At 51.7% G+C, this 26,112-nt stretch overlaps 1 protein-coding gene across 2 annotated transcripts; it reads left to right on the top strand.

Annotated features, from left to right (window-relative positions):
* Nucleotides 1-42: 42 nt before the first annotated feature.
* SLC45A3 (solute carrier family 45 member 3) lies at nucleotides 43-26,112 on the top strand. Of its 2 annotated transcripts, XM_014955400.1 has the most exons (6): nucleotides 43-74; nucleotides 522-625; nucleotides 19,194-19,603; nucleotides 19,919-20,752; nucleotides 22,754-23,019; nucleotides 24,865-26,112. In XM_014955400.1, the coding sequence occupies exons 3-6, from the start codon at nucleotides 19,456-19,458 to the stop codon at nucleotides 25,321-25,323; spliced, it is 1,707 nt and encodes a 568-aa protein (XP_014810886.1). In that variant the 5' UTR covers nucleotides 43-74; nucleotides 522-625; nucleotides 19,194-19,455; the 3' UTR covers nucleotides 25,324-26,112. The 2 variants fall into 2 exon arrangements, with proteins under 2 accessions (XP_014810886.1, XP_014810888.1); XM_014955402.1 differs by lacking the exons at nucleotides 43-74; nucleotides 522-625 and adding an exon at nucleotides 5,792-5,902.

Genomic DNA, 26,112 nt, shown 5'->3' on the forward strand with positions numbered 1-26,112 from the left:
GGCGGAGGCGCGGCCGGAGCAGCGGGGCCGGGCACCGGGTACCGGGCAGAGCCCCGGGCACCGCCACCACCGAGGTAGGGCCGGGGCCAAGGGGGTGCCGGGGTCCGCGCCCCGCGGAACGGGGATGCCGGGGTCCGCGGAACCGGGATGCCGTGTCGCTGCGGGCAGGGATGCGGCCGCTGGAAGCGGGAAGAGGGTCCCCTCCCGCCCCGTCGAGGGAGGGGGGGTGGAGTTGGGAGCCGCCGCCGTCGGGGGGTTCGGGGTTGGGGAGGGGGGGGTCAGAGAAGCATTTGGGCTTGCAACCGGGAAAAGAGCGCTTCTCGCCGCGTCCCGGGCGGGGGAGATGGAGCAGTTGGGGGCAGACTCATCTCTGGTCCTGCTGATGCTCCTGGTTGTAGGAAAACAAGCTCATCGGGGAGGGGGGCAGGTAGGGGCTGAGCACCCCCCGGGCCGCCCTCAGCACCCCCCTTCCCTTCCCCAATCCGTGCATGTGATGTGAGTTTTCTCCGTGCTTTTCACAGAGATACCTGCTGTGCCCAAGAAGGCTGGCGAATGGGAAAAGAGTTTGGGAAGAAGCATGAGGTGACCGTGAACTTCCAGAAATCCTGAAGACTTGCAGGGACAGGTCAGTGAATCCTTAGAATGAAAGGAAGCCAGCCCTTGAGAAAAGGAAGTTTTCGTTGCACCTAATTGTAGGCTGCGCTGGGATTTGCTGCCAGGTCAGGCTGTGGGTCCCCTCCAGCTGCAGCCCGAGCAGGCTGTCTTCTTAAAAGTGGTACCTAAATGTCAAAATGTGGATATTCCATTGATTACTGCCTTTGACAGTTCTGGAGACTTCGGTGATAAAACGCCTTAGTTGTTTATAGTAAACATAAACTAAAGGACTAATTTGTCTTCCCGTGGGTGACAGCTTTAGGAGAAAGAGAAAAGCACAAGAATAAACTAATGCTTTTACACTGCTGACGGCCAGACTTGGCAAGACCTTTGATTTTCTTGCTTATGTTTTCTTTAAAAAAGAAAACTGGAAAGGAAACGTTTCAGGAACGGCTTTCCTGGTCCTCGTGTAGAGACAGAGAAAGTGGCCAGACTCAAAGCATATCCCGTTCTGGCACCGTTCTAGTTCTAGATGTGAGCTCAAGAAAGCAGGGTTTGTGTGTGTAACGTGAGAGTAACTAGAAACGTATAGAAATAGAAGATGAGTAAGAACTTCAAAAGTACCCAAATGACTTGGGCATTGAAGTCATGCAGGCACTCCTGAAAAACGTGTACCAGCCTTTAAACCCTTTCTGTTATTTGCCCTACCTGCAATTTTCTTTTCTTTTTTTTTTTTTCCTTTTTTTCTTTCTGTTTTTTTTTTTTTTTAAATGTGTGATGCCACCTGGACTTTCTTGCATCATCCCTAGCTACTGCCCTTCCACTGGCAGGGGAGTGGCTGTGGTGGCGGAGCCAGGAATGCCAGATTCCCAGCCCTTTGCTCCATTCCAGGCAGTGCCTTCAACTCTGGAACTTATTACCACAAAACATCGTGGAAGCCAAGAGTGCCTGGCTTAGGGGATTTGAAAGAAGGATTAGAAATTTGATATGGATAACAAGAATCTCCAGAATTAATAGCAAATTAAATGAGAGCTTTACAAGGGATATAAATCCCTGTATTTCGGGGCATAAACCAATCTTAGGATTTAGTAGGAAACTTCTCCTTGTAGGGAGATCTTTCTTGTGCTGTCTGCTGGGAGGGGATATTCCCCTGCAGCTTGGGGCGTACGTGGCCCGTGTGGTGTCACCTCTGAGAGCATCTTGCCTTTGTGAAGAGGTTCCAGTTAAATTACCTGAACCTTGAGGTGTTCCCCAACGTTGAGCTGTTGTGAGAAGGCCCAAACCAAGGCTTTGTGTGGAAGCTGCCTAGAGATAGAACAGTAATTTTATCTGTGAGCAAAGCAGTAGTTTTACAGACTGATTATCATCGCTATAATATAATAGAATAACAGTAGATATAGGACTGTGCTCCTGACAAACCCCACCGGCAGCATCTTTTTGAAGGTGCACAGTCCATTTTTGTTGGCAGCGAGGTGTGCTGGACCCGTGGTGTGAGGTGTGCTGGACCCGTGGTGTGAGATGCTGCCATCACTGCACTCATCGCTGGGTTAGAAAATACAGCCTTTGTTCTGCTTTAGTTGTGCCAGAGGCCCTACAAAATATGGATGTCTAGCGTAAAGTCTTCCCAACTGTTTCCTCAAGCTGTTTATTTCACTGGAGCACTCAAGTGACGGTGTTTGGAGGGGGGTGGTGGTGGTTTTGGTTTGTCCCCCTGAGTTACACATCTCTATTCTTTGGCTAAAGCCTCTGTATGGAGCTCAGGGCAATGGCTGGAGTCTCGTGCCTGTTGGCCTTGTGAGAGCAAATTCTTAAAAATAATAAAAATCCGCCATAACTGCCCAGTTTTGTAATGAAGTTGTTAGTAGAAACTTTATTTGGAGTATGGACCAAAAAAGCTGGTCCTAAAAGCATCATATCCACTGTGTGACGAAGTGACAGAGCAAAATCTGCTCTTCCAACATAACTCCTCGCGTGGCTTTTCACAAAGCCTCTTTGGAAGCCTTACCCTGTCTGCAGGCTGCCAGCACCCTCCGAAAATCCTAACCCAGAGCCTTTTGTGTTGGATCCACAAGAAGCTCTGAGGGTTTGCAAATTACTTCTGAGGAATGTACGAAAAGCAGAGGAGAACAAACAGGGATGCTCTGTAGAAGTAGTCTCCATACGTGGTATTTCTGATCTACTCAATTATATTAGTCTCGGTCTCAGGCTTCCATAGTTCTGCTGAGAAAGAACAGCATGAAAAGTTACGCCGGTGGCGGTTTCCTGACTAGTCCCTTTCCAAGGAGCCCTGCAGATGGTGATGTGGCAGAGAACTTCAGAGAACCTCAGAATAGAGCAGGGTTTGTGTGTTCTTCCCTGGCCATGGCCAGCGCTTGGTTTGATTCAGGCTGCCTGTGGGGCTGTCGGGTCTGGTACCGGGCTAGTCCAGCGCTGGGAGCTTGCTGAAATGGTAAGAAAAACCACGTAGCAGACATGGCAAAGCAATTTGCTGATCTTTTTCTTGCTGGCTATGTATTTTTGGGCAATTTAAGCATGTCATACACTGCAATGGATACTGCATTAATGCAGTCCCCTGACTTAGCCTCTCCAGAGGTTTATGCCACTTCTGTCACAGTGGGATTGTAGAGCGTCTCAGAGGAGCTTTAAGTGGTGTGAGTAACGTCTGCTTGTGTTTATCCTCCACCTTTCTCTGTGTTGGAGCAGTTCATCCAAGGAGTGGCTTGTTTTGGTAGTTGAGTGTTTTGGGTTTTCTTTAATGTGCCTGTTGCTATCTTCTTATCTTGGCTATGGCAGCATCAAAGCGAAACACTTGACCCCTTGGGTGAAAGTTGTGGAGGTTTGGGATGGATTGAAGGCTACAAGGGAGCAGAGGCAAAAGGACCCGAGGGATGGGAGGAGAGCAGCAGCTGGTAGTGGTGACCAGGCAGTAATAGCTGTAAAGCCTTGGAGCTCAGGAGAAGTAAGTGACAGATGGTATGGAGAAGGGTATGCAGAAACCAAAATGAGTTATATCTGGTGAATCTCCTCTGTCTCTGCTGTTGCAGATGATTCCATCATATGATGGTGCCCTGTGGCCTCTGCAGGATGTGGGGGGCAGTCAGCAGAAGACCTTCAGCCGTGCAGTTCAACTCACGATGGGGGCTGTGGGATGAGTGGAGTGAGTGAGTCATGAGAAGCTTGTGAGCAACCATCAACTGTTTGCGATGTTGACTTGATTTCTGCACGCTTAATATCAGCCATCAAAACTGTCCACATGAAAACAGGAACCCTAGGGCTCAGCTAAGACAGGGGACAGAGATCTCACGGAGGAATCCTTGCTTTTAAAAAAGGGGGAAACTTTAAAGTAGTCTCTGCAAGGGTGTCAAGTGATAGATGTGCTTGGAGAAGATTATTTTTGTGGTTCTGTGTCCTGATGCTTGTGTTGTTTGGTTATCTAAGGCTGACAACATGTTGAATCCACGTATCCCTTGAAACCTGTTCTATTTCTTGTGCTGCTGTAAGAAGCTGATTACAGATCTTGTGTTACAGAACTGCCAAAGTTGCTGATGTGTCCTACCAACTGAGCTATGGAGCTGCTTGTTCAAAAAACATAACCAAGTAGAACTATAAAGTCACCATTTTGTTATTATTATTTGTATGCATGCTGTTCCTTGGAGGTCCTCAAATTTTTGCCCTTCCTCCTTGTTTTCATATCCTAAAACGTCAGTTCCTCTTGCAGTTCAAAAATATTTGTTTAACATTTTGCCAGCCTGCATAAGAGGAGAAACAGACCCCCATGAATATTGTCTGGCAAAATAAGAACTGTGATGTAGGAATGTGGTCCCAATGGCTTCTTTGTCTCTGTGCTGGAGGGTGGCTGGAACACACACAGCAATAAGCAGGTGCTTGATTTGCAGCTCTGAACCATTTTTCTTTCTCCATGATACTGTACATGTACTAAAAGAAGCTGCTGCTGGTCTAGATCTTGAGGACCCGGCCCCGTCTGACATCCAGGGAAACCTTGTTTGAGTAACGCATGGAATCAGCTCCCATGATTTCAGAAAGAACCAGCTTCTGGTGACTTGTAGATGAATTCTCATAATCGCCAGGTTTTGAATACTCAGAAGGTGTAAGGATGGCCTCTGGCAAAATAATGAGGTTTATTTGAAAAAAGAAACTTAAAACGATGATGGGCGCTGGGTTTGGTTTGTGAGGTCTCAGGTTTTTCTCTTCAATCAAGGGAGGAGATTTTTTTTTTCCACCTTCATTTTGTTGGAAGCTGAAGTTCTCTGTGGTGGTTTGTTTCCAGGAGCTAGGACTTCAAGAAAAATGCAAATATAATGACTGCAATGGCTCAAATCCGTGCAAGTTGTCAGCACTCAAAAGCCATTAATGCTCTTGCAGAGCAGGGTAGAGCCAACCTCAGGCACGAAGTTGCGGATAGCATCTAAATCTTGCTTTAGATTTATGGGTTAAGGCTTCCAGTGAAACGGTGTGTGCAATAAAATCCACAGATCACGCTTTCTTTACCAAACATTAGGAGTGATTCCTGCTGGGATCTGAGTTGCTGTGTCAAAGAAGCTGAGGTGGTGATCAAACCTCAAATCTAATGCGATTCTGCCATCTCCTCCCAGTCCATGCTTCTGATTTAGGAGCAATGGGCACAATGGGCTCTTCGGTCAGGTTCTCAGTGGATGTAGGGGCACTCACTCCATTCTCTGTCCTCCCTGCAGACACCAAAAGCCTCTGGAACCTGTGTATGAGTTCCCTGCTGGTGATTTTATGCTTTTTTTCCCCATCAGCAATGCTCCGTCTGGAAATGCTGGGCTGGAGAAGCATCTTCTGCTGATCCAGAGTGTTACTCTGCTCCCTTTCCCCCTGCCCGGGGCTGTGTTGCCTCTTGTGTTGGGAGAGGGCACCCAAAGCCTTTTGATGATCTATAAGACCTGAGGTGCTGCCGCTGTTGCTTTCCCTGCATGATCATAGAATGGTTAGAGTTGGAAGAGACCTTAAAGTTCCAACTATTGTCCCCTGGGCAGGGACACCTCCCACTAAAGCAGGTTGCTCCAAGCCCTATCCAACTTGGCCTTGAACCTCTCCAGGGATGGTTATCATTGTGCTACCTTGGTCTGGACTCTGGAAAAAAAAAAAAATTCTCCCTTTGCTTAGAGCCGTGCAAACAGAATAAAGGATTGTTCTGGCTGCAGAGAGAGAGAGAGCTTCCTTGTAGGTCTGTGGCGAGAGGCAGTTCATAAATACAAAGAGCTGGAGCACAAAGGATCCATGAGATGACAGTGGCTTTCCCCGCACGGCGGTCCCTGCGTACCAGGTACCGTCTCTTGGGGTGACAGGGGGGGGCTTTGTGTGGCCACTGTTGCTGTTGGACTCCAGAGGTGCGTTTGGGAATGTTTATGACAAACGGCTCCTGTGTGCGAGGGGCGGTGGGAGCAGCTGGAGCAACCCTGGAACAAAAGGCTGCTGTGCTACAGCCAAGGCCGACTGAGCAATTAATGGGCCTGGAAGGGTTGGCTTTTCATGAGGATTGACTAAAGCAAGGTTTAGGAGAGTGGGTAAATGTAGTCTGGAGAGGGGGTCTGACCACGCATATGGAAAGGAGAGCGCAGGAATTACACAGGGGATAACTGGAGGGAGGGAGGGAAGGAAGGAAGGAAGGAAACTTCCCAGCTATTAAATCTTTTAGCCTGTGGATATTGTTTCAGGGGAAATTCTTGCAACCTCAGTGCTCGAGATAGATCCATCCATCCCGACTGGACAAATCACTGGAGAATGTGCTGCTGGGAGCAGTCCTGCAGCAGCCCCGGGGAAGATGATTCAACAGGGCCTCTTTCATCTTTGATTTCTGCCAACACAGTCTACATTTGTGCTGCCCCCAGATACTCCCATTCATCACTGTCTGTGGCCAATGTTGATAGCAGCCTAGAAGCCTTTTGGGCAAGAGCAGGGAATGTAAGTTATCCCCTCTGCTAACAGAGGACTCTGGCTGAGGCTAGTTAGCACACGCTGATGCACGGCCAGAACAGCCTGGGATGGTGATAAGACCTTTTCCAGCTCTTACTGGGCAAAGCCAGCCCCGTGCCTGCCCGAGGTGCCCTGGCTCTTTGCCCAAGGCAGCCTGGAGCACATGGTGGGAATATCAGAGGTCTTTCTGCTTCATTTGTAGCTCGCTGAACTTTACTCCACTAAATACGGGCAAGAAAGAGCCCGGCGTGGAAAGAAAGTTCCTGCCTCTCCTCGGAGTCTGAAATGCACAAATTTTCATTTATCCTCTGGTGTTACAGGGGGGGTTTTCAGCCAGCTCTAAGAAACTGGGGTGCTCAGACCCCTTTCCTGCCCATCCTCCTTGATGGACACACTCTGTGCTCTGCCTCGGAGCAAGAAACACTAACCATGGGCAACAAAAAGCCTGAGCACCCCTGCTCACAGGGCTCTGCAAAATCCAGGGAGCTTTGAACTTGAACTCCATGCTTAATTACTAAAAAAGCTAAGAATTTAGGATTGATATTCTTTCCAGGTGGAGTAAGAAACACTGACCACGGGCAACAAAAAGCCTGAGCACCCCTGCTCACAGGGCTCTGCAAAATCCAGGGAGCTTTGAACTTGAACTCCATGCTTAATTACTAAAAAAGCTAAGAATTTAGGATTGATATTCTTTCCAGGGCTCAAAACAGACATCAGGTTCCTGTTCCTAAGGGGAGATGGGGAGAGGAGTGAGTGGGGTGGTAAAAATGCCTTGCTCCATTCACCTCCTTTAGAAGAGTCAGCTTTGAGCATTGTCTTTTTGAAAAGTGGAAAACTCCCAGGTACTCTGTGCTGCTGTGTGTTCTGTGTGAGCGGGTACAGCTTCATGTTAAATCCCTGCATGTTTGGGGTCTGTAACACGTTAAACTGATAGTGAGAATGGGGAAAGGAAAAGGCTTCTGAAGTTTCCCATAAAGATCTTCCAGTGAAACTTATCTGTCTTAAAAAAATAGAATCTGATTGCTTCGTATCTTTGCAATTACGCAGGCAATTTCAGGCAAAAGTAAAATCGTAGAATCTCATGTTTTCAGACCCAGGCCCCATGACTGGTCTGCAGTGATAAGGAAAAGACTCCGTGCTCCGGCAGCGATCTGAGGGCCCTCCAGGGCACGGAGGAGATGATGTGCTGCAGGCAGAACTCAGAGCCTCTGCATGGTTTTTGCTACCCCAGGCACAAAAATCTGCTCTTCTTACAAGAAAGATCTCGGGACTCTGATGTGCTGTCTTTGACCTTAAAGCACCCTGCAGAAATCCTGTTCTTCCCCGCACACGTGCTCTTTGCCTGTCCCTTTGGCAGAGGGTGGTGTGACAGAAGGTGCCGTACTGATGGTCTGGTGTATTGGCAGGAGCTCAGCTCCAGGAGGGTGGACTGGGAGCACTGGTGGCTGGAGAGACAGCTGGCTGGGTGGAAATGGTGTAACCCCACCAGAGGGGACGGTGATAACCTTCCAGGAGCTCCTAATCCAAAGTGTTTGGAGAGAGTTGCTGTATTTCCACCCCCTCTGAATGCTCCCATCGTGGGTGGCTGCTGGTTCCACGGTTGTTCTTGCACCAATTTTGATACGAGTGGTCTCACGAGCTCTTCTCAGGACAGGGGGGGGTGAGACCCAGCCGTTCCCAGGAGGGCTGTGGGCTCGTTTGCCTCTCGTGCGCTCCGGGTCTGGTGTGAGTGATGGGGGTTCTGTACTCACAGCTGTCTTGGGGCTATTCCTCAAGCTGCAAAGGCTCTTTGTCTCATTCAAAGCCATGACCTCATTTTAGAGACAGAAAACAGAGAGGGAGAAACCCACCAACCTGCCAGCAGAGGTCAAAGGGCTCGCGGAGAGATATGTTAGCATCAAACTTCTCCGGCAGGGACACAAATAACTGGAATTGCAGACCAGAAAATTACCATGAAAAAATGGACTAACTACCATGTGATTACAAAAGAGCCCATTAGTTCTGTGTGTGTCTAGGGCTGAAAGTATATCCTTTGAGGGAGAGCACGAGGTCACACTCCCAAAACTTGAAGCAGAAGGGACTGTATGAGCCTGTGCCTGTCGCTCTCCACGCGTGGAGCTTTAGCTGGTTGCTCTCCCTCCTCTTTCCTGGGCAGACGTGACTTCTGGCAACAGGAGGGGAGGCTGGATTTCAGTGTTAGGGGGCAGCAGCTCCCACTGGGGTTAAATTTGTCAAACCCCTTAGTGCCACTGGATAATCAGCCCGTTGGGGTGCTGTTTGGGATAACAAACACCCCGTCAGCCCTCCTGCTGGGGCTTGGGGGGTTCTTTATGCAGAGCTCCTGGCCACCACTGGCCTGGGATCCGGAGCTGATGGTCTGGATTTGCATCCTCACATGTGGGTGCCAGCCATCGCCTTTGCTTTGGCCCCTGGTTTTTGCTCAATACATCAGATTTCTCCTTTCCACCCCAGGACTGGTCCTGAGACTCAGCCAGCCCCATGACTGTCACAGCTTTCCAAATAAAGCCAGAATCATGGGGTAGGAGTCCTAGAGCTGCCTTGGAGGCACAGTGTGCTGGAGGCAGGAGGAGCTGAGGAACAGTGTTGGCTTGCTGAGGAGTCAGGCGTCCCGTTACACAGCATTTGTGCTCTCGTTGGAAACAAGAAGTTTGAATTCCACTTCCCGTTTTCCCAGCCCTGTGAGGAGGCATTGCAAGGCAGACACAGAAAAGCAGGTGAGGATTCTGCCTTCCCATCTCTTCTCTGTAACGTGTGGGGAAATTATTCTCCGTTTACTCAGCAGGAGTGATTAAAACTCAGAAGTTTTGTGTCAGTTTCCAGCACTGAGGTGACCCACGTAGCATGGAGTGGGATTGCCATGTGTTCTCTCACGGTCACGGCGTTTCACCAGGACTGGTTTGCTCTTCTCTCTGCCAGTTCCAGGTTGTTGGTGTAAGTGCTTTACTATCTGCTTCCCCAGTTTCCTCCCAGCGATCATCTCTCCCTAAGAAGGATTACAGTAATGCAAGCCCGAGAAATCCCATGTGCTTGCTTAGGCAGAGCTGGTGGACAGAGGACTTCATACCTCAAAATCGGGTGGTGGTGACCAGCACAAAAGTTCCTGTGCAATTGTTTTATTTAGGTAGTAGCTGCAGAGGAAGAAAACACAGATTCAGTGTCCAAACAGACATTCACAGAGTTTTGGTGAGTGTCATCTCCCTTTGTCTTTGCTGGTGGGGACCCCAGTGAAGATGTCATGAGCTTTAGAGAAGCCTAATCATTTGTGTGAGGTTCTCTAGGGGTTTTGAATGACTGTTGGGCTCTGGGGACTGTAGGAGCATGGGGTGACAGTGGGCATGGGACACCACCAGACTCTAGCTCTGGTTGCTGGTCAGAAGAGGATCGGGTGCTCCTCCATGGCTGGGTGCAGACCCTGCCTGTGCCAGGACGTGTCCGTGGGTCTGTCTGGGCACAGCAAATGTGTCCTGGAGCCTCCCTGGGCAGGAGGTGCATCCTGGTGTGACTGGGGCTGGCTCTGCCGTGGGGTCCCGGGAGCGGGGGGGTCCGAGCCACCTGTTGGAGCTCCAGACGTGGGGAAGCTGCTGCCCTTTTTAACAGTGTCCGTCTCTTTCTCCTCGCCCCTCGCTTCCCGGTATTCCCTTTACAACCAGCCCATTGTGCTGTGGGCTCCAGCAGCTGGGTGGAGTGTTTCAGGCTCAAGTGTAATTTCAGTGCCTTTAAAAGCCTTTGGAGGGCTGCTTTTTTTTTTTTTTTTTTTCTTCTGAAGAGGACAGCAACGCCAACAAGGGATAATTTGATGGATTACTCTGCGGGGCTGAGGGGCTCTCCTTAATCCCCTTTGTGGGGCTGTTTGACTAGACGCGTAGCAGAAGCCCCCAGCCCCAGGCAGAGAAAAGGCAGCTCAGCGGGGTGGGTTTTACACACTGACATATAAATACGGGCCCTGGTCATGTGGTGCCGGATATAATCTGTGCCCGTTACCACGCTGTGGAGAAGGGGGGCACCTGGAGGGGGGCTTATTTTTTCCCTTTCCAGTTCAATTTACATTTTTATTCTTCTGCTAAAAAAAAAATAAAAAAAAAAAAAAGAGGGGGTGGGGGAGAGGCTGAGAGTCAGACCCAACGCCAGGGTGATGGGTGCACCAAAAGTGAGCTCGAGTGAAAAGCAGAACTATATCGGCTCTCGTTTCCTCTCCTGCTCCAAAACAGGGGCTCCCCTCATGAATAAAAGCAAGAACTTGGGTCATGCAGTAGCAAAACAAAGCTGTGGCTCTGAGGTAGAACCAGCCAACCTTGTCCGGAGGTCTCGAGTTGTTGGTAGCAGACCTGAGGCCAGCTTCAGGGAAGGGTGAGGCTTTTGAGAGCGGAGGCTGAAAATGCTGCATCTTCATTTGCATTGTGTGTGTTTCGGAGTGTGTGAGGCTTCTGTGTGCTTAATGAAGTTTGGTGATTAGATGTGAGATCATCCTGCAGGCACAAGCAAGCAGTTGAAGATCCCTCTGCAGCTGAGCTCAGCTGTGGGACACTTACTGGGGCACTCATCCTTCATGGCATCGCAGCTGAACTGGGACCTCCAGTGTGGTCACCTGCTGCGGTGGCCCTGATGGAAATGGGGCTGAGCCACAGACCAGCAAGGGAAGGTTTCAGCCCTTCCTTGCCCCCTGCTTGTCTGCAGAAAGTGTGGTGGCAACTCCTTTCTGCACCTTGTCTTGGCCATGTTCCTCCTGGCCTGGACTGCAGGAGGGTGAATGGTACCCACTGGCATCGCCTTGACCAACGGGCTGATGTCTGTCCCTTTGAGAAGCACGGCAAGCACCCAAAGTGTCAGCATGGCCTCCTGACCCCGTGAGTCAGACAAGGTTCCTGTTTGTAACGGGGAGGAGGAGGATGGGTTGGAACTGGCCAATCTCTGCTGCTATGTCTTTTCCACTGGTCAAACAGGTGGGCACGGGAGCTAAGGCAGTCAGAGCCTGGGAGGAAGCCTCCTGCCCAGAGCAATTCCTTCATCTGGCAGGAGAAGAAGCAGGTTGTGGGTCAGGTCAGTGGAGCCTGAGGGCTGCCCTGCTGTCTGTTGGGTGTTTGTGTTGTGAGATGAGGATGAAGTGTCCATAGAGACATTGGCAGGGCTCCTGAAAGGAGTGTGAGGTACCAGAGCCATTCAGGGTGAAGGACAAGTGGGACAGATCTTCCTCCACCCTGGGAAGCATCCTCTCTACCACAGGCAAAGGGAGGACCGTGCTGTTGGCCTGCCAGGCTGGGAAAGCATCCTTCCCTTGCTCCCATTCTTAAATACTTTCACCTTATCCCCCTCATAGTGACCTTTATTTGCAGCTCAGGAGTTATGGGGCTCAGTGTCTGGGTGGGTGCAGTCTGGTTTAGGGGGAGATGCAGCGCCCTGAAAATCAGCTGATGGCTGTAGGTGCTTAAAACTTGGCCCCTTCTTCTCTCTTTGGCTTCTGACTTTCACAGAACAGCGATGATGGTGAACTGCCTTTGGTCTCATGTCTGTTGGGCTGGGGATCAGGAGAGCAGCATTTTGGCTTCTGACTTTAAATTCCCAGAACGGCGATGATGGTGAACTGCCTTCGGTCTCACGTCTGTTGGGCTGGGGATCAGGAGAGCAGCAGCACAAAAGGGTCTGAGCTAAACTCTGGCTTTTAAAAGGGTAGCCCTGAAAGCGGGATGGTGGCCTTGTAGGTCCTGCAACGACACATTTGCAGCGTGGCAGGAACGAACCAACCCCCAGTCCTGACAAATTCACGTGTCTGCCTTTGAACCAAGCTGTGTGGAAGGTCTTCTGAGCTGCCGAGGGAACCTGCCCCTTCTCTTACCTCTGGATGCATCTGTAGCATCTAGCATTTCTCCTGAAGATATATATGTATATATGTGCTGGTGTCTGGGCTGCTGGATGCTGCACTGTGGGGTGAGGGAGGGAATTCCAAATGGGATGGGGCACCTGGGTCTTCCTTGGAGGGGATTTCCACCCGCTGCTGCTCTTTCCCTAAGCCGAGCTTCTGAGGCCGGTATAATGGAGCCCCTGAGCTCAAAGGAAACGCGGAGTTAATTCAGGGAGACTAAATAAATCGCCGGTTCTCCCATCCCTGCTTAATGACCGCTCCCCTCTCCCCAGGCTGTGAATGGGGTCAAGGAGATTTTTTGGGGGGGGTAGGGGGGGAGAAGGGGAGAGGGTCAGGAGAGGTCAGGTGAGTTTTCCATTTCATCCCGCGCGAGGCTGCCAGAGCTATTCTCCATGGTGCGTTTCACATTCAGCTGCAGTGAAAGGACACTGATAGCTGTGAAAGGGCCTGGCACTGGATGAACAGCCCTTCCCTAAGCGCTCCCGCTTGTGCTCTCTCCCACCCTTTCTTCCCAAGGGCTTCCAGGGAGCGGGGAATTAATAACATTCATAAAGAGCCCCTTGGAAGGTTGGAAATGCAGCGTTGCGGTTATGAATGGGAAACCCGAGGGCTTGCAATACCCTTCGCCCTCCCCTCTCTCTGCTGCCTGTTGGGAATTGGGTTCCAATTCCTGCCCTGTGGGGAGGGAGGATGCAGGTCCCTCTCACCTGGGAACTGCTGGATCAGAGCAGCCTCCCCTGAGCTCCCTGCACAGCCCCCACCACCCCCCTCCAACGCTTCTCCAAAAATTTATGGCTTTTCCTTTGCTGCAGAGGCTTTTCTGGGGTAACTTTTTCCTGTATAAGACAGGGCTCAGGTTATTACAGAGCCCTGACGGGTCACAAATAGTTGATGAATCTAATTCTGTGTTGTCTGATCATTACTGGTCTGTTTGTCGAACTTCAGGGTGGGTGCACGACCGTCATAAATCAGAGAGGCTGCTACCACATTTAATAACATTTCCTGTGCCTTCTGCACCCATGTAAGAGACTGGGAGGATTATGGCGTGGCAGGGTGTGGATTCTTCTGAGGAATAAACGAGTTTTTCTCTGCCACAACTACACCCAAATTTTATTTTTAAACTGTCCGTCCCTCTCTGCTTAGGCACTGTTTAGCTGTGAATCCTTGTAAGATCCTATGTTGGAAGGATGGGAGGAGATTGGGAGGAGGGGAGGCTTCTTTCAACCTGTGCTTGTGCATGTCCTTCAGCACCCTGCATGTGGTCCATCTCTTCAGTTGTCTTGGGGTTTGTTTCCTCTAAAAGCAAAAGGTGGGGTTTAAAGTCCATTAATGAGGATCTGGAGCAGCATCTGTGCCAACTGGGAGAGAGGAATGGGGAGTGAACATCTGTCTGCTGGCCTTGCTGTGTCTCTGTACCACACCGGGCACGGGAAGGCATTTGTCAGAACTTTTTCTGTAGCATATGGATGGAGAACAAACTCTGAGTCGGGGAAATGTGTGAGTCCAGTCTGCTGGCCCACTGCCTTTGGAGAAACGCACTCTTGGAAACTGCTTTCCCTGGCATCATTCCTTCTCCTTGCTCCCTGCTGGTGCTGCTGGATGAGTTGAGCTCGGCAGAGCACCTGCCTTCACAGCATCATAGAATGGTTTGGGTTGGGAAGGAGCTTGAAGCCCACCCAGTGCCACCCTGAAACCAGGACTCGTGTGGTCTGATTTTCACAGAATCATAGAGTGGTTTGAGTTGGAAGGGACCTTAAAGAACATTGAATCCCACCCCCTGCCCTGGGCAGGGACACCTCCCACCAGCCCAGGGTGCTCCAAGCCCCCTCCAACCTGCCCTTGACCCCCTCCAGGGATGGGGCAGCCACAGCTTCTCTGGGCACCCTGGGCCAGGCTCTCACCACCCTCACACCAAACAAGTTCTTCCCCAGATCTCATCTCCATCTCCCCTCTTTCAGGGTCAAACCCTTCCCCCTCCTCCTAGGGCTCCCCTCCCTGATCCACAGTCCCTCCCCATCTCTCCTGGAGCCCCTTGAGGGACTGGAAGGGGCTCTAAGGTCTCCCCGGAGCCTTCTCTTCTCCAGGTTGAACCCCCCCAACTCTCTCAGCCTGTCCTAGGAGAGGTGCTTCCTCCCTGACCTGGGTTCTCCAGTGGGAGAGGAGACACCAGGACTGCAGGAGGTGCCATCCTTTCTGCTCTGGTTGCCATTGCTGGAAAGGCTCCTCTGTGCAGGTGGGTGGCAGAGCCCTCTCCTCTCCTGCCTTTGTCCGGGGCAGTGTTTGCTGCTTCGCTCCTGCCCCCAGGACCCGCCTCCTTACCTGGCTGCCAGGTGAACCAGCCTCTCGGGGTTGATCTGTTGTTTCTCTGCAGAGAAAGGAAAGGGAAAGTTCAGTTTGCAAGCTTCAAAGTCAAATGGAAAAAAAAGCCTGGGTTTCAAGATGCTTTGCTTCTCCTTGAGGAAGGAGAGGAAGAGCAGAGGAAGAGCCTTAACACTGAACAGCACATGATGTCCCCATGGCACGACAGCTCAGTGAGCAGCTGTGGAAAAGCCCCACACGTGGCTCCCTTCTGCTTCTGTGTGCAGGAAACCTTCTGCAGAAGGGCTGGTACCCCCCTTTTTTGGGGGCTGGCTGTTACCTTGGTCAAAGTTGCTTGACCTTGTGCTCCTTGGGGAAGGAGAAATGCTGTGTCCTTATTGTACAAGTTTAGGGAAACTGAGGCCAGAGGGCAAGAAGTGCCTGCTGTCATGCAGATTTTTGGACCAGCCACCCCCTCTCTCACTGTTAAAGGTCTCCCCATCACAAGATGCTGGATCCCACCAGGCTGGACAGGCTGTGGCCACCTTGCTTGGGTGGCATCTCTTGGCCAGGGCATGTGTAACTGACTCCTTCCACATCGGGATAAAGTTATAGAGCACCAGCCTCAAACCAGTCCTCCTGCCTAGTCTGCCAGGTAAATTGTCCTAGGAGACATCAGCAGTTTAAATGAAGTGTCGGGTCTTGGTGCTGGGGCTGTTATTTAGAGCCAGATTGTTAACTGCAAAGCTGCAGGGAACATCTGATTGTCTTTAAAAAAGACAATAATAATCCTGTGTACTAAATCTCTCTCTGCTGGCTCTTGGTGAAGTGCTGGCGGATCGGGCGAGGGAAGGTGACAAACGGTAAGACCAGGGCAGGGCTTGGGGCAAAGTTCAGATACGAGCCCAGGGCCCTAGTTTCTTCCTGGGCTGGTTTGGGGCCGTGGTGGCTCAGTGCCCCGTGAGGTGCCCACAGCCTGGCCCCGGTGTGGTTCTGGTGCCAATAAACGCCCCGATAACAACGGCGTGTTATCAAGAGGCAGGGAGGGCCCTGAAACCAAACCCGCCCGTGTACCTGCCGTTGGGTTCCTCCTCTGCTTCCCTCAAACGGCTCCAGCAGCTTCTCCTGAGTGCTCCCTGCCCGGATCTCCGAGGAGGAGGTGAGTCCTGGCTTCTGGCTGCCTTTCAGCCCCGCTCCCCGGAGCCTCCCCAGCCTTCCTCCTCCATCCCTCTGCCCCCATCCTTACAGATCCACGGTTCAGGTGATTTTCCTACCCTGCACCCGTGTTTCTTTCCAGCTAAACCTTTCCATCTCTCCATTCTGTCAACAGCATGGAAAAGGGAATTGATGACTACTGGGACAAAATGCAATTTAAACAGAAAAGGGTTCATAATCCGTTGTAGTTATATCTACAACTTGTTTGCTGTTGACAACTTCTCATCTCTGGCTGTGCATGAGTATTGCTTCATGGAATGGTTAGAGCTGGAAGGGACCTTCATCCTTACAGATCCACGGTTCAGGTGATTTTCCTACCCTGCACCCGTGTTTCTTTCCAGCTAAACCTTTCCATCTCTCCATTCTGTCAACAGCATGGAAAAGGGAATTGATGACTACTGGGACAAAATGCAATTTAAACAGAAAAGGGTTCATAATCCGTTGTAGTTATATCTACAACTTGTTTGCTGTTGACAACTTCTCATCTCTGGCTGTGCATGAGTATTGCTTCATGGAATGGTTAGAGCTGGAAGGGACCTTAAAGACCATCAAGTTCAAACCCCCCCAGGTTGATTAAAGCACCATCCAGCCTGGCCCCATCCCAGCTCCTGGGAACACTGGGATTTATTTTTTCTTTAAATCCCTGTGAGGGTGCAGAGGGGGGGAAGAGACGGGTCTTTTCTTACCGACTGGTGGGAAATTCAGCCTCTCTGCCTCAAAACTGAAATTCTCAGGTAGTTGGGGAGATGGACAGATTCCTGCTTCCTCCCCCCCAGTGCTAGAGATGTCACTGCAATTAAAGGGAAGAAAATAGTTTCTTTTTCTCTGTGTGTATGTGAGAGATCTCTTACTTAATGTCTGAGGTTTGCCTTGGGCTTAGTCCTCCTCTGTAAACCCTGCAGACCCCAGATTCCAGCAGGCAGTGGACATTTCATGGACATTACATCTAGTTCAGTGCAGAGTGATGGTGGTTTAGTTAATTTTGACTCGTGAATCTGCCTCCTGTGGGTAACAGCAGCGAGGCTTCTGCTGCTGGAGCTGGAGGGCTGCAGCTTAAATTCCTATCCCAAGGCTGTCAGCCAGCTGGGCACCCATCAGAAGGGAACAAGGCTGAGACATCCTGTGTCTAGCCCACATCTAAGCAAGGTGGTTGCTGCCCCCAATCGCTTCCTTGCAGATAGAGTGCGTCTGAAGTCACTGCTGAGCAGATCTGGGGCCTCCGACTATTCCTTTGAAGCCACCTCTGGTGATTAAAGGAAAACTGTAACCGTTCCCCCTCTGCCGTTGCCTTGCTGTTTGACCTTGGGCAAGTCATTTAAATGTTCACAGTTGTTAAAAGGAGGTATCTTTTGTGACAGTGGAGGCCTAAGTCAGTGCTGAGGGGGGAAGGTGAGGGATCCAGGAAGGGAAATAATGTGTAGTTTTTGTGTGTGGTTGGCAGCCCCTCAGCTCCTGCGCCGCAGCGAGAGATGGGGAGCGATGCTTGAGGCTTTGTAAAAACCTTGTCATCACAAAAAAAAAACCCTCCTCGCCACACTCCCAGCTTCACCCGGTCACCTCTGCGTGGGTCAACTCGGCTGATGGCCAGAGGGGAGGAAAGAGAAAAGGGAGAAGGGATGGAGGGGAGATGCCTGTGCTCCGTGGAGTTGGGGAATGCTCATTTGCCCCCTGTTTGGTGGTAACGTGGAGGTTTCTCTCTGCCCAGTGGAGCTGTGGCAGGGCTGAGGGCCAGCACTGGTGGTTCAGCAGCTCCTCCTGGGCACACACCGTGCAGCCCGTCCAGCCCTGTGAGGTCTGACCCTCTTCACCAGGCATGGCCTCCAGCACGGGTTTCCTCGGGGGCTGAGGAGGGGGGTGAGTGTTGGGCTGGAGACATTCCCTGTAGGAGCTTTTTCCTCTCCCCTATAGTTGAGGCAGAGGATTTAGAGTGGGATCAGGCTGCAAAACTGGATTTTTACCACATTTCTCGTGATGGGTTCACTCTCTGCAGTTACACTAGGTCTCCAGGCAGGTGGGTATGGGGTTACAGCTTCCCCGCAGTCAGGGAGGGAGCGACTGGAGATAAACTCCTCCGCCTGCGTGTCTCACATTCTGCTGAGCCTCCTCCATCCCCAGGGACCCAAAACACTCAGGGGCTGCGCCGTGGTGGGACAGGAGGCAGAAGCTTCCCAGCAAACGAAGAGTACATGGCATGGTCCTGAAATGGGTCATGAAGCACGTTCAGGCCCCAGCGGGACTTGTTGTTCCTTGTCCCCAGGGAGAAACTCGATAGTGGCTCATTTAGGGTGAGAAGTGGGAGCGTACAGATCCTGAGAATTAGGCAGCAACTTGTTTTACTCCTGAACCAATGTCTGTGCAGGAGCTTAATGACTTGCTAACCCGTTCTACCTCTCCCAGCGTAACTGGGATGGTCTGTAGACCATCTTTAGCAAACCAGTGCTTTGGAGGACTAGATGCTGGTAACCTCGCAGGGTTTCTTTTGTTTGGAGGCTGACACAGTGGCAGGCTCATAGCAAAATACTCCTCCCTGAGCTGCTTAGCCCCTGTCCTGATCTGGTGGCCTCTCCCCTCTGGAGAAAGCTGGAGAGAGGGAGCACGTTACAGGGCAAATAAATGACTCAGACTAATGAGTAAGGTAATTGCCGTTCACTGTTAGATGAGGCTAAAGTGGGTCAGGTTTGTTTGTGAAACTCCACAGAGGCACCATCTGTTCCCTGCGCCCCGTCTCGGGGGCTGGAGGCAGGATTTGGGTGAAACTGCTGCGGGGCAGCGCGGAGGATGCCCCGGTCATTAGGAGGTGGTGCAGGTCCCTGGAGGTGACCCTCCGTGACTGCAGGCGAGTGCCTGCAGCCCTGCTCCTCGGAGGGGGACTCCTAATTGATTTCACTGGGAGAGGGGACCCGAAATCCTTTGTCTCTCTGCCACAACTGGACAGGATGAGGCTGGACAGGACACTGAGAGGTCATTAGACCTCCTTTAGCCCGAAGGCGGGATTGGATTTTCCCAAACCACGTCTGACGGGTGCCTGTATCACCTGTCACGAGCCCTCGGAGAGAAACCTGGCACCACTGGTTCGTGGCTTTTAGCCCCACCGCTCTCCCAGATGTCCTCTCGTTATCCTCCTGTGCCCACAAGCCAGTTGGGATGGGGACTGTCTCTCTCAGCGCTGCCGTGTGTGTGTAATACCTGTTTTTAGCCCTTTTCCCTGCCCTGGACCCCGCTGTGTCTAACAAGCTCTCTCTCTTTGCAGACCACAGCATGTGAGCAGAAGGGGAAGCCTGGAGAGGGATCCCTGCCTCGACGTCGCCGGGGCTGCATCTTGCAAGAAGAGGAAGAGGAAAAACCCCTTCACTCACCATTCCTGAAAATGGGAGGCAGCAGCTGCCCAGCAGAGCAGGAAGGGAAGCTCCAGACCGTGCCTGTGGGGCATCCCTGGGAGCGTGGCAGCCGTGGTGCCGCAGCGGTGTGTCAGTGAGGGCTGCCGGGGCGGCGCGGGGAGCCGGGGGGGCAGCATGCTCTTCCACAACCGCAAGACCCAGCTCCTGCTGGTCAACTCCCTGACGTTCGGCCTGGAGGTCTGCCTGGCCGCGGGGATAACCTACGTCCCTCCGCTGCTGCTGGAAGTGGGTGTGGAGGAGAAGTTCATGACCATGGTTTTAGGTAGGCAGGGGTTGTTTTGGTTGTTTTTTTTTTTCTCGTCTTTGAGGTGCTTGTTTCTTTGTTTTGGTTTTTTTTCTCGTCTTTGAGGTGCTTGTTTCCCCTTCGAGATTGGAGGGCAGGGAGGCTTGTCTCTGCAGGGTGGTGGCAGGGCTGCTGTTAGGTCAAGGGCAGCCTTGTGTTTGGAGGAGGAAGCTGTGACACAGTGGAGCTTACTGAATTCTTGAAACGTCCCAGTGTGTACAGTTTTTTACAGTGTGTACAGACCAGTGTCCCTCACATCTGTCCCCCTAACACCACCTTGTTTTTCTTCTCCAGGGATAGGACCTGTCCTTGGCTTGGTTTTTGTCCCGCTGATTGGATCCGCCAGCGACCACTGGCACAGCAGCTATGGCCGAAGGAGACCTTTCATCTGGATGCTGTGCCTGGGCGTCCTGCTGAGCCTCTTCGTTATCCCTCACGCCAGCAGCCTGGCCGGCCTCTTTGCCCTCAACACTCGCCCGCTGGAGATCGCCTTCCTCATCCTGGGCATCGGGCTCCTGGATTTCTGCGGCCAGGTCTGCTTCACACCGCTGGAAGCCCTGCTCTCAGACCTCTTCCAGGAGCCGGACAACTGCCGCCAGGCCTTCTCCATGTATGCCTTCATGATCAGCCTGGGGGGCTGCATCGGCTACCTGCTTCCAGCCATTGACTGGGGGGGCAGCTTTCTGGCCCTGTACCTGGGAGGGCAGGAGACCTGCCTCTTCAGCCTCCTCGCCGTCATTTTCTTCGGCTGTGTGCTGGCCACGCTCTTCGTGACGGAGGAGGCAGCCACCCAGGCAGATGTCCTGGATGGCCCCCAGCTGAAGGATGCTCCCCCGAAGCCCTCCCCTCCTGCCTGCTGCTCTTGCCAGCTCTCCCGGAGCTCCTGTCTCCTGCAGGCCAGGCGGGTGATGCAGGCTCTGAGAAACCTCTGCACGCTGGTGCCGCGGCTTCACAGCCTCTACTGCCGCATCCCCAAGGTCATCCGGCGCCTGTTCGTGGCCGAGCTCTGCAGCTGGATGGCACTTATGACTTTCATGCTGTTCTACACAGACTTTGTGGGAGAAGGACTGTACCACGGTGTCCCCAGAGCCAAGCCTGGCACGGATGCCAGGCGCCACTACGATGAAGGTGAGAAGTGAACCAGCTGCTCTGAGGCTGCAACGCCTGTTCCCTGGGACAGGGAGCAAGGAATGGGCTTGGATCTGTTAGTAATGCAAAAAAAAGATTACAGGAAACTAGGCTTTCTGCAGGTGGGTCAGGACAAAGCATTCTTCCCTGGGATAGGGAGCTAGAAATGGGCTTGGATCTGCTAGTAAGGCAAAAAAAAAAGGTTACAGGAAACTAGACTTTCTGCAGGTGGGTCAGGACAAAGCATTCTTCTGTGGCCCCCAGAGCGTTCACAGTGGCCCAAATGGGGGAACACCTCTTTGTCCTCCGAGCTACCCAGCACAGAACCAGATCTGGCAGCGCAGCCCTGGCCTGGGGCTGAATTGTTCAGTGGCAGAACGGTCTGGCAGGTTGTGTGCTGAGCAGGACGTATCCGGCTCTGTCTGTGGGCTGGGATTGCCCTGCCAGGTCCTTCTACTGCTGCTCTCTCCTTTCTGTTTGAGGGGTGATGGTGCTCCCCATCTCTCGGAGGGCAGGGGTTGCAAAGCCAGGACATGCTCACTAGGAGCAAAGCGGGCTTTGCTGCATTTTCCTTTTGTGCTACTGTGAGACTCCCCTCCCACATCTGTATGTGGGGAGCCCTCAAGCAGTTTCCCCAGTTCTCACCCCTCTCTCCAGTGCTTTCTGGTGGTGCTCACCACTGCAGACAGGAGCTGTGGTGTCCACATCATGGGATACTGCTCCCTGCAGCTCGTTACCTGCTTGCTGTTGTTGCCTGCTGTCCTGTTTTACCTGCTGTGTTGTGCCAGAGCCTTGACTCGCTGCCCAGCCCTTCTTTTCTTCTCCCTGATTTAAGTATTTCATTCTTGGAGGCACCTTCCTGGCCTCCTCCTCCTCCAGCTGTATATCTTTCTCTCTGAGTTTTCCACTCCCTGCTTCCCTGAGCTCTGCAGTACACTGCCTCTTTGTGCCGAGTGTCTATTTAACTTAGAGGGAGCTTAATTATTATTTAACGCTTGCGCTGTATAGCTTCCAGCAGGTCAGGGCTCCATTGTGTCACCTGTCATAGAAACATGCATTGAGTAATGATCCTTGCTTCAAAGAGTTAATAGCTGTATATCTTTCCCTCTGAGTTTTCCACTCCCTGCTTCCCTGAGCTCTGCAGTACACTGCCTCTTTGTGCTGAGTGTCTATTTAACTTAGAGGGAGCTTAATTATTATTTAACGCTTGCGCTGTATAGCTTCCAGCAGGTCAGGGCTCCATTGTGCCACCTGTCATAGAAACATGCATTGAGTAATGATCCTTGCTTCAAAGAGTTAATGGTTTTAATTCCCTGAAATCTGATAGATCTTTACAAAGGGTAAGGTCCGGATTGCTACCGGATACTGCAGCCGTTGAGTGGATGTTGTGTACTTTACCTTGGCTTAAGCACAATTCCTTGTTCCTTTTGTTCTGCTGCTGGTTCTGGCATCAGATAACAACAGATCCTGGTTCATGAGCGGGTGACAGATCCTGGGTGAAGAGTAGGAAGGTGGGAACAGGGACTTCTAAAGACCAGAACGGCATTTGGGTTCCTACCTCCCATCACCCTTTTAGTTAGACTGGGGTGCCCAGGAGCACGTGTAGGAAGCCCTTCCTAGAGGGTGGGAGCTGCAGACAGAGGCTGGTGTGACCCTGGGCTGTGTTAGGTGATGCTGCTCTGCTTCCTGACCCAGCCATGTGGCTGCCAGGGCTGTTTGCAGCTGTGCCACGCTCTGCATGGACTCCTGAGTTGGGCACGAAGGAGAGGGAAGGAGGCCCCAAAGCTGGGTGAAGCCTGGGCACGGTCAGGGCAGTGTCTCACCACCTCTGCTTCCCTGCAGGTGTCCGGATGGGTAGTTTGGGCCTCTTCCTGCAATGTGTCACATCACTCGGCATGGACTGTCCTGAGTTGGGCACGAAGGAGAGGGAAGGAGGCCCCAAAGCTGGGTGAAGCCTGGGCACGGTCAGGGCAGTGTCTCACCACCTCTGCTTCCCTGCAGGTGTCCGGATGGGTAGTTTGGGCCTCTTCCTGCAATGTGTCACATCCATCTTCTTTTCGACAATCATGGACCGGCTGGTGAAGCAGTTTGGGACGCGGACGGTCTACCTGGCCAGCGTGGTCTTCTTCCCTCTGGCTGCCTTCGTCATGTGCCTTTCCCACAGCGTCATCATCGTTACCATCTCAGCTGCTCTGACGGGCTTCACCTTCTCTGCACTCCAGATCCTGCCCTACACACTGGCATCGCTGTATCATCATGAAAAACAGGTAGGGATGTGCTCCAGAGGGCCATGTGCCGGGTGGCTCTCACCAGCTTCACCAGCCTCTTCTGCCACTTGTAGCTGGGACAGTCAGTCCAGCCCATGGAAGAGAAACATGTGCCTGTGTACAAAGGTTTTCCACGTCTGCCTCCTGTCTCCAGGCCATGTCTCCTCTGAAATGGAGGAGATAAGAGAGTTTAGCATCTCCTTCCTTAGGCAAGCCCTGCTCACAATAAGAATTACGCAATTTTAAAAAGTGGCAAGTGGGTAAGATGGGAGAAATCAGCTGGGATTGGTGTATTGAAAGGGATGTCCTGTGTTTGTTCTCTGTTCTGCGTATTTTTAGGGGAACATTCTGCCCCCGAGTCACATCTGCAGCACTGCCAACCTGAGGTGCTAAAAACCTCAAGAATTTTCAGCCCTTAGAGCCCCTGCTTTCCAGTTTTTGTCCATAGCGTGAAGATGAGTAAAATGAAAACTGAGTTTCTTCCCATTCCCCTAGCTCCGAGAAGAATAAACATTGTGAAACTTTTGACACCAACACAAAAGCTAGTAATCCTGTCCCACAGATGTTATCCTTGTGGAGAAGTCCTAGGAGGTTCCTGAGTTGCACGCTGGATTAATAGGAGTTTCTCTTGCGCTGCAAATGCAGAATTAATTTGTGGTTTGAGAGCAGCTCTTTCATCCCAATGGCAGGCAGTGAAATAAGTAGGAGTTTTTACCACAGGCATCCAGATGTTCACATTGAACAAATACTTCTGACCAACCCATCCCAATTTGCACCAGGCACCCTGTAAAAATAGGGGTATGAGGGAGGGTTCTGCTTTGCAAAAGCTTCGGTTTGGCTGGGATCTCCCATGGACAGAATATCAACAGAATGGAAACCAAACTGCAGGCTGGGGGTGTGAAGGCCACATACCCAAATGTTTGTCAAAGGGTTGACAGGGAAACACTCATAGCACAATGAGGTGTGGGGTAGAGCTGGGTTTGGTCTCTCTATTGCCCTAACTTGAAAGTTCCTCCTTCCTTTACCAACTACTTTGCAGCAGGCTGCAGGGAGACCCCACAAGAAGTAGTCCCTAAAATGCCTTTTGTAGAAAATTCTCCATCTTCCCCATTTCTATTCTCTTCTTCTTTACTTACTGTTGAAATCTGTCATTGTTTTTGTTTGCCTTCCCTCATTCCTGCTTCCTCCCTTTATTTTCTTTCTTTCTTTTTTTTTTTTTTTTAAACTTTAAACACTCCTCCCAAAGCAAATCAGCAGAAAGGGCATCCAAAGAGGCTGTTGCTTCCACCCTGTGGAATCGTTGGTGACAGCCTGCAGGGCCACCTCGGCTGGAGCTCCTTGCTTGGCACAGGCTGTGTAAGGGACTCCATCCTCCTGCCTGCCCTCTCCTCTCTGTGTGGCCACTAAACCTTGTCTAGAGCAGGAGGAAACGATCTGAATGTCCTAACAGTGCCTGAGAGCTCGGTGGAGGTGGGGTGCGTGGTGGGCTCTCCCATCTCCTGCAGGACATCGGGGAGAGGTGGGTTCCTCATTCCCACCACTCCCCATCAACTGTAGAGGGATGTGAAGCTGCCGATGGAGCCGAGGTGCCTCCACTGCTTTTTTCCTGTGTTACAAGGGTTGGTTTTAAAGCACAGGTTCTCACTAAGCTCATTCCTGTGATTATGTGATTAAGTCATTTTCTCTACATTTAAATTAATTCTCCACACTAGGTGTTCAAACACCCTTGACAGAACTTGTATCTCTGAAGAGCACAGAAGTTTTTGCCCCTCTGCCCCTCCACCTCGTTTGCTGCACCCTCCTTCTGCCTGCTCGTCCCTCACCTGCCCTCCTTCTTTCCCCTAGGTATTTTTGCATAAATACAAGAGCAAAGAGGAGGAAGACGCAGCTCGACTGAACAAGAAACCAGCCTTCTCCAAAGGCCTCCTTTCCAGCCAGAAGCTGCCTTACCAGAACGGACATGCTGGGAGCCTCTTCTCCTCCTCCTCCTCTTCCTCCTCCTCGCCCCCGGCCGCCGGCTCGGCTCTGTGTGTCACCTCCTCCTGCGAGGTCTCCCTCATGATGATGGTGGGAGAACCGGACTCGGTGGCTCCGGGCCGAGGGATCTGCCTGGACCTGGCTATTTTGGACAGTGCTTTCCTCCTCTCTCAGGTTGTCCCCTCCCTCTTCATGGGGTCTATCGTCCAGTTTACGCAGTCGGTGACGGCCTACATGGTGTCAGCCGCCGGCCTCGGCCTGGTAGCCATTTACTTTGCAACCAAAGTTGTCTTTGATAAGAGTGACATGGCCAAGTACTCGGTGTGACGTGGAAGGCACAAGGGCAGGGTGCAGGTGCCTGCTTGTGACCAAACGAGACGTGTGTGTGTTCACATGGCCGCTTATGGGGTACCATATGGGGTACCTGCTCTCCCCACCCTGTTGCTCGTAGCCCTGGGGGGCTACTTGTGGGGCTGGGGGCAGGAGAGATGCAGTGGGGCGAATCTCAGGTGTAAATACGAGGCATCGGGGCATTGTGCTTCGGGCCCTAAGTGCTTTCCAAAGGTGCCTTTATCAAAAGAAAGCACTGCACAGCCAGCACCAAAGGGGGTTGTACAGGGGAGAGAAAGGAAATGGGCTTTTCCTTTAATAACGGGTCGTGTTTCTGTGTAATTCTACCTAAACCAAGCTGGGGAGGGGAGGAAGGAATCATCGGCTCTCCTGTTTTCCAGTTATAGCTGTGTCCTCTTCCCCGGCTTGTTGTCGTTTTACTCAACTTCTTGAGCAATACTTCTGCAAATAGGACACTGGGAGGAGATTTCCTTGGAAAAAAAAAAAGACAGGTGGCTAAGGTTTGGCCACGGAGCAGAGGGGGTGCACGTGTGCGTACGCTTCCGTCCTTCCCCACTTCTTCTGACCGGGAGAAACCATTCAGGAGAAAAGTTACTATGTCTTGTTTTAGAAAAACAAGTAACATTCCATTAGGACCAATTCCAAAAGGTGACTTATCTTTTACCTATGTACCAAGTTGCATTAGGTGGAAAGGACTTCTTAACTATTTTTTTTTAAAAAAAACAATTCTTTTTAGCTTTTCTTACACAGTTCTCAGTAACTGTG

The sequence above is a fragment of the Calidris pugnax genome, unplaced genomic scaffold, assembly GCF_001431845.1.
Source record: "Calidris pugnax isolate Ruff unplaced genomic scaffold, ASM143184v1 scaffold215, whole genome shotgun sequence".
NCBI lineage: Eukaryota > Metazoa > Chordata > Aves > Charadriiformes > Scolopacidae > Calidris > Calidris pugnax.

Bases quoted from the DNA above. Each gene is read 5' to 3' on its own strand.
- SLC45A3 (XM_014955400.1), top strand. From the start codon at position 19,456: ATGCTCTTCCACAACCGCAAGACCCAGCTCCTGCTGGTCAACTCCCTG. The intron at 20,753-22,753 runs GTGAGAAGTGAA...GCTTCCCTGCAG, and splicing joins CAGGCGCCACTACGATGAAG to GTGTCCGGATGGGTAGTTTG. The intron at 23,020-24,864 runs GTAGGGATGTGC...TCTTTCCCCTAG, and splicing joins TGTATCATCATGAAAAACAG to GTATTTTTGCATAAATACAA.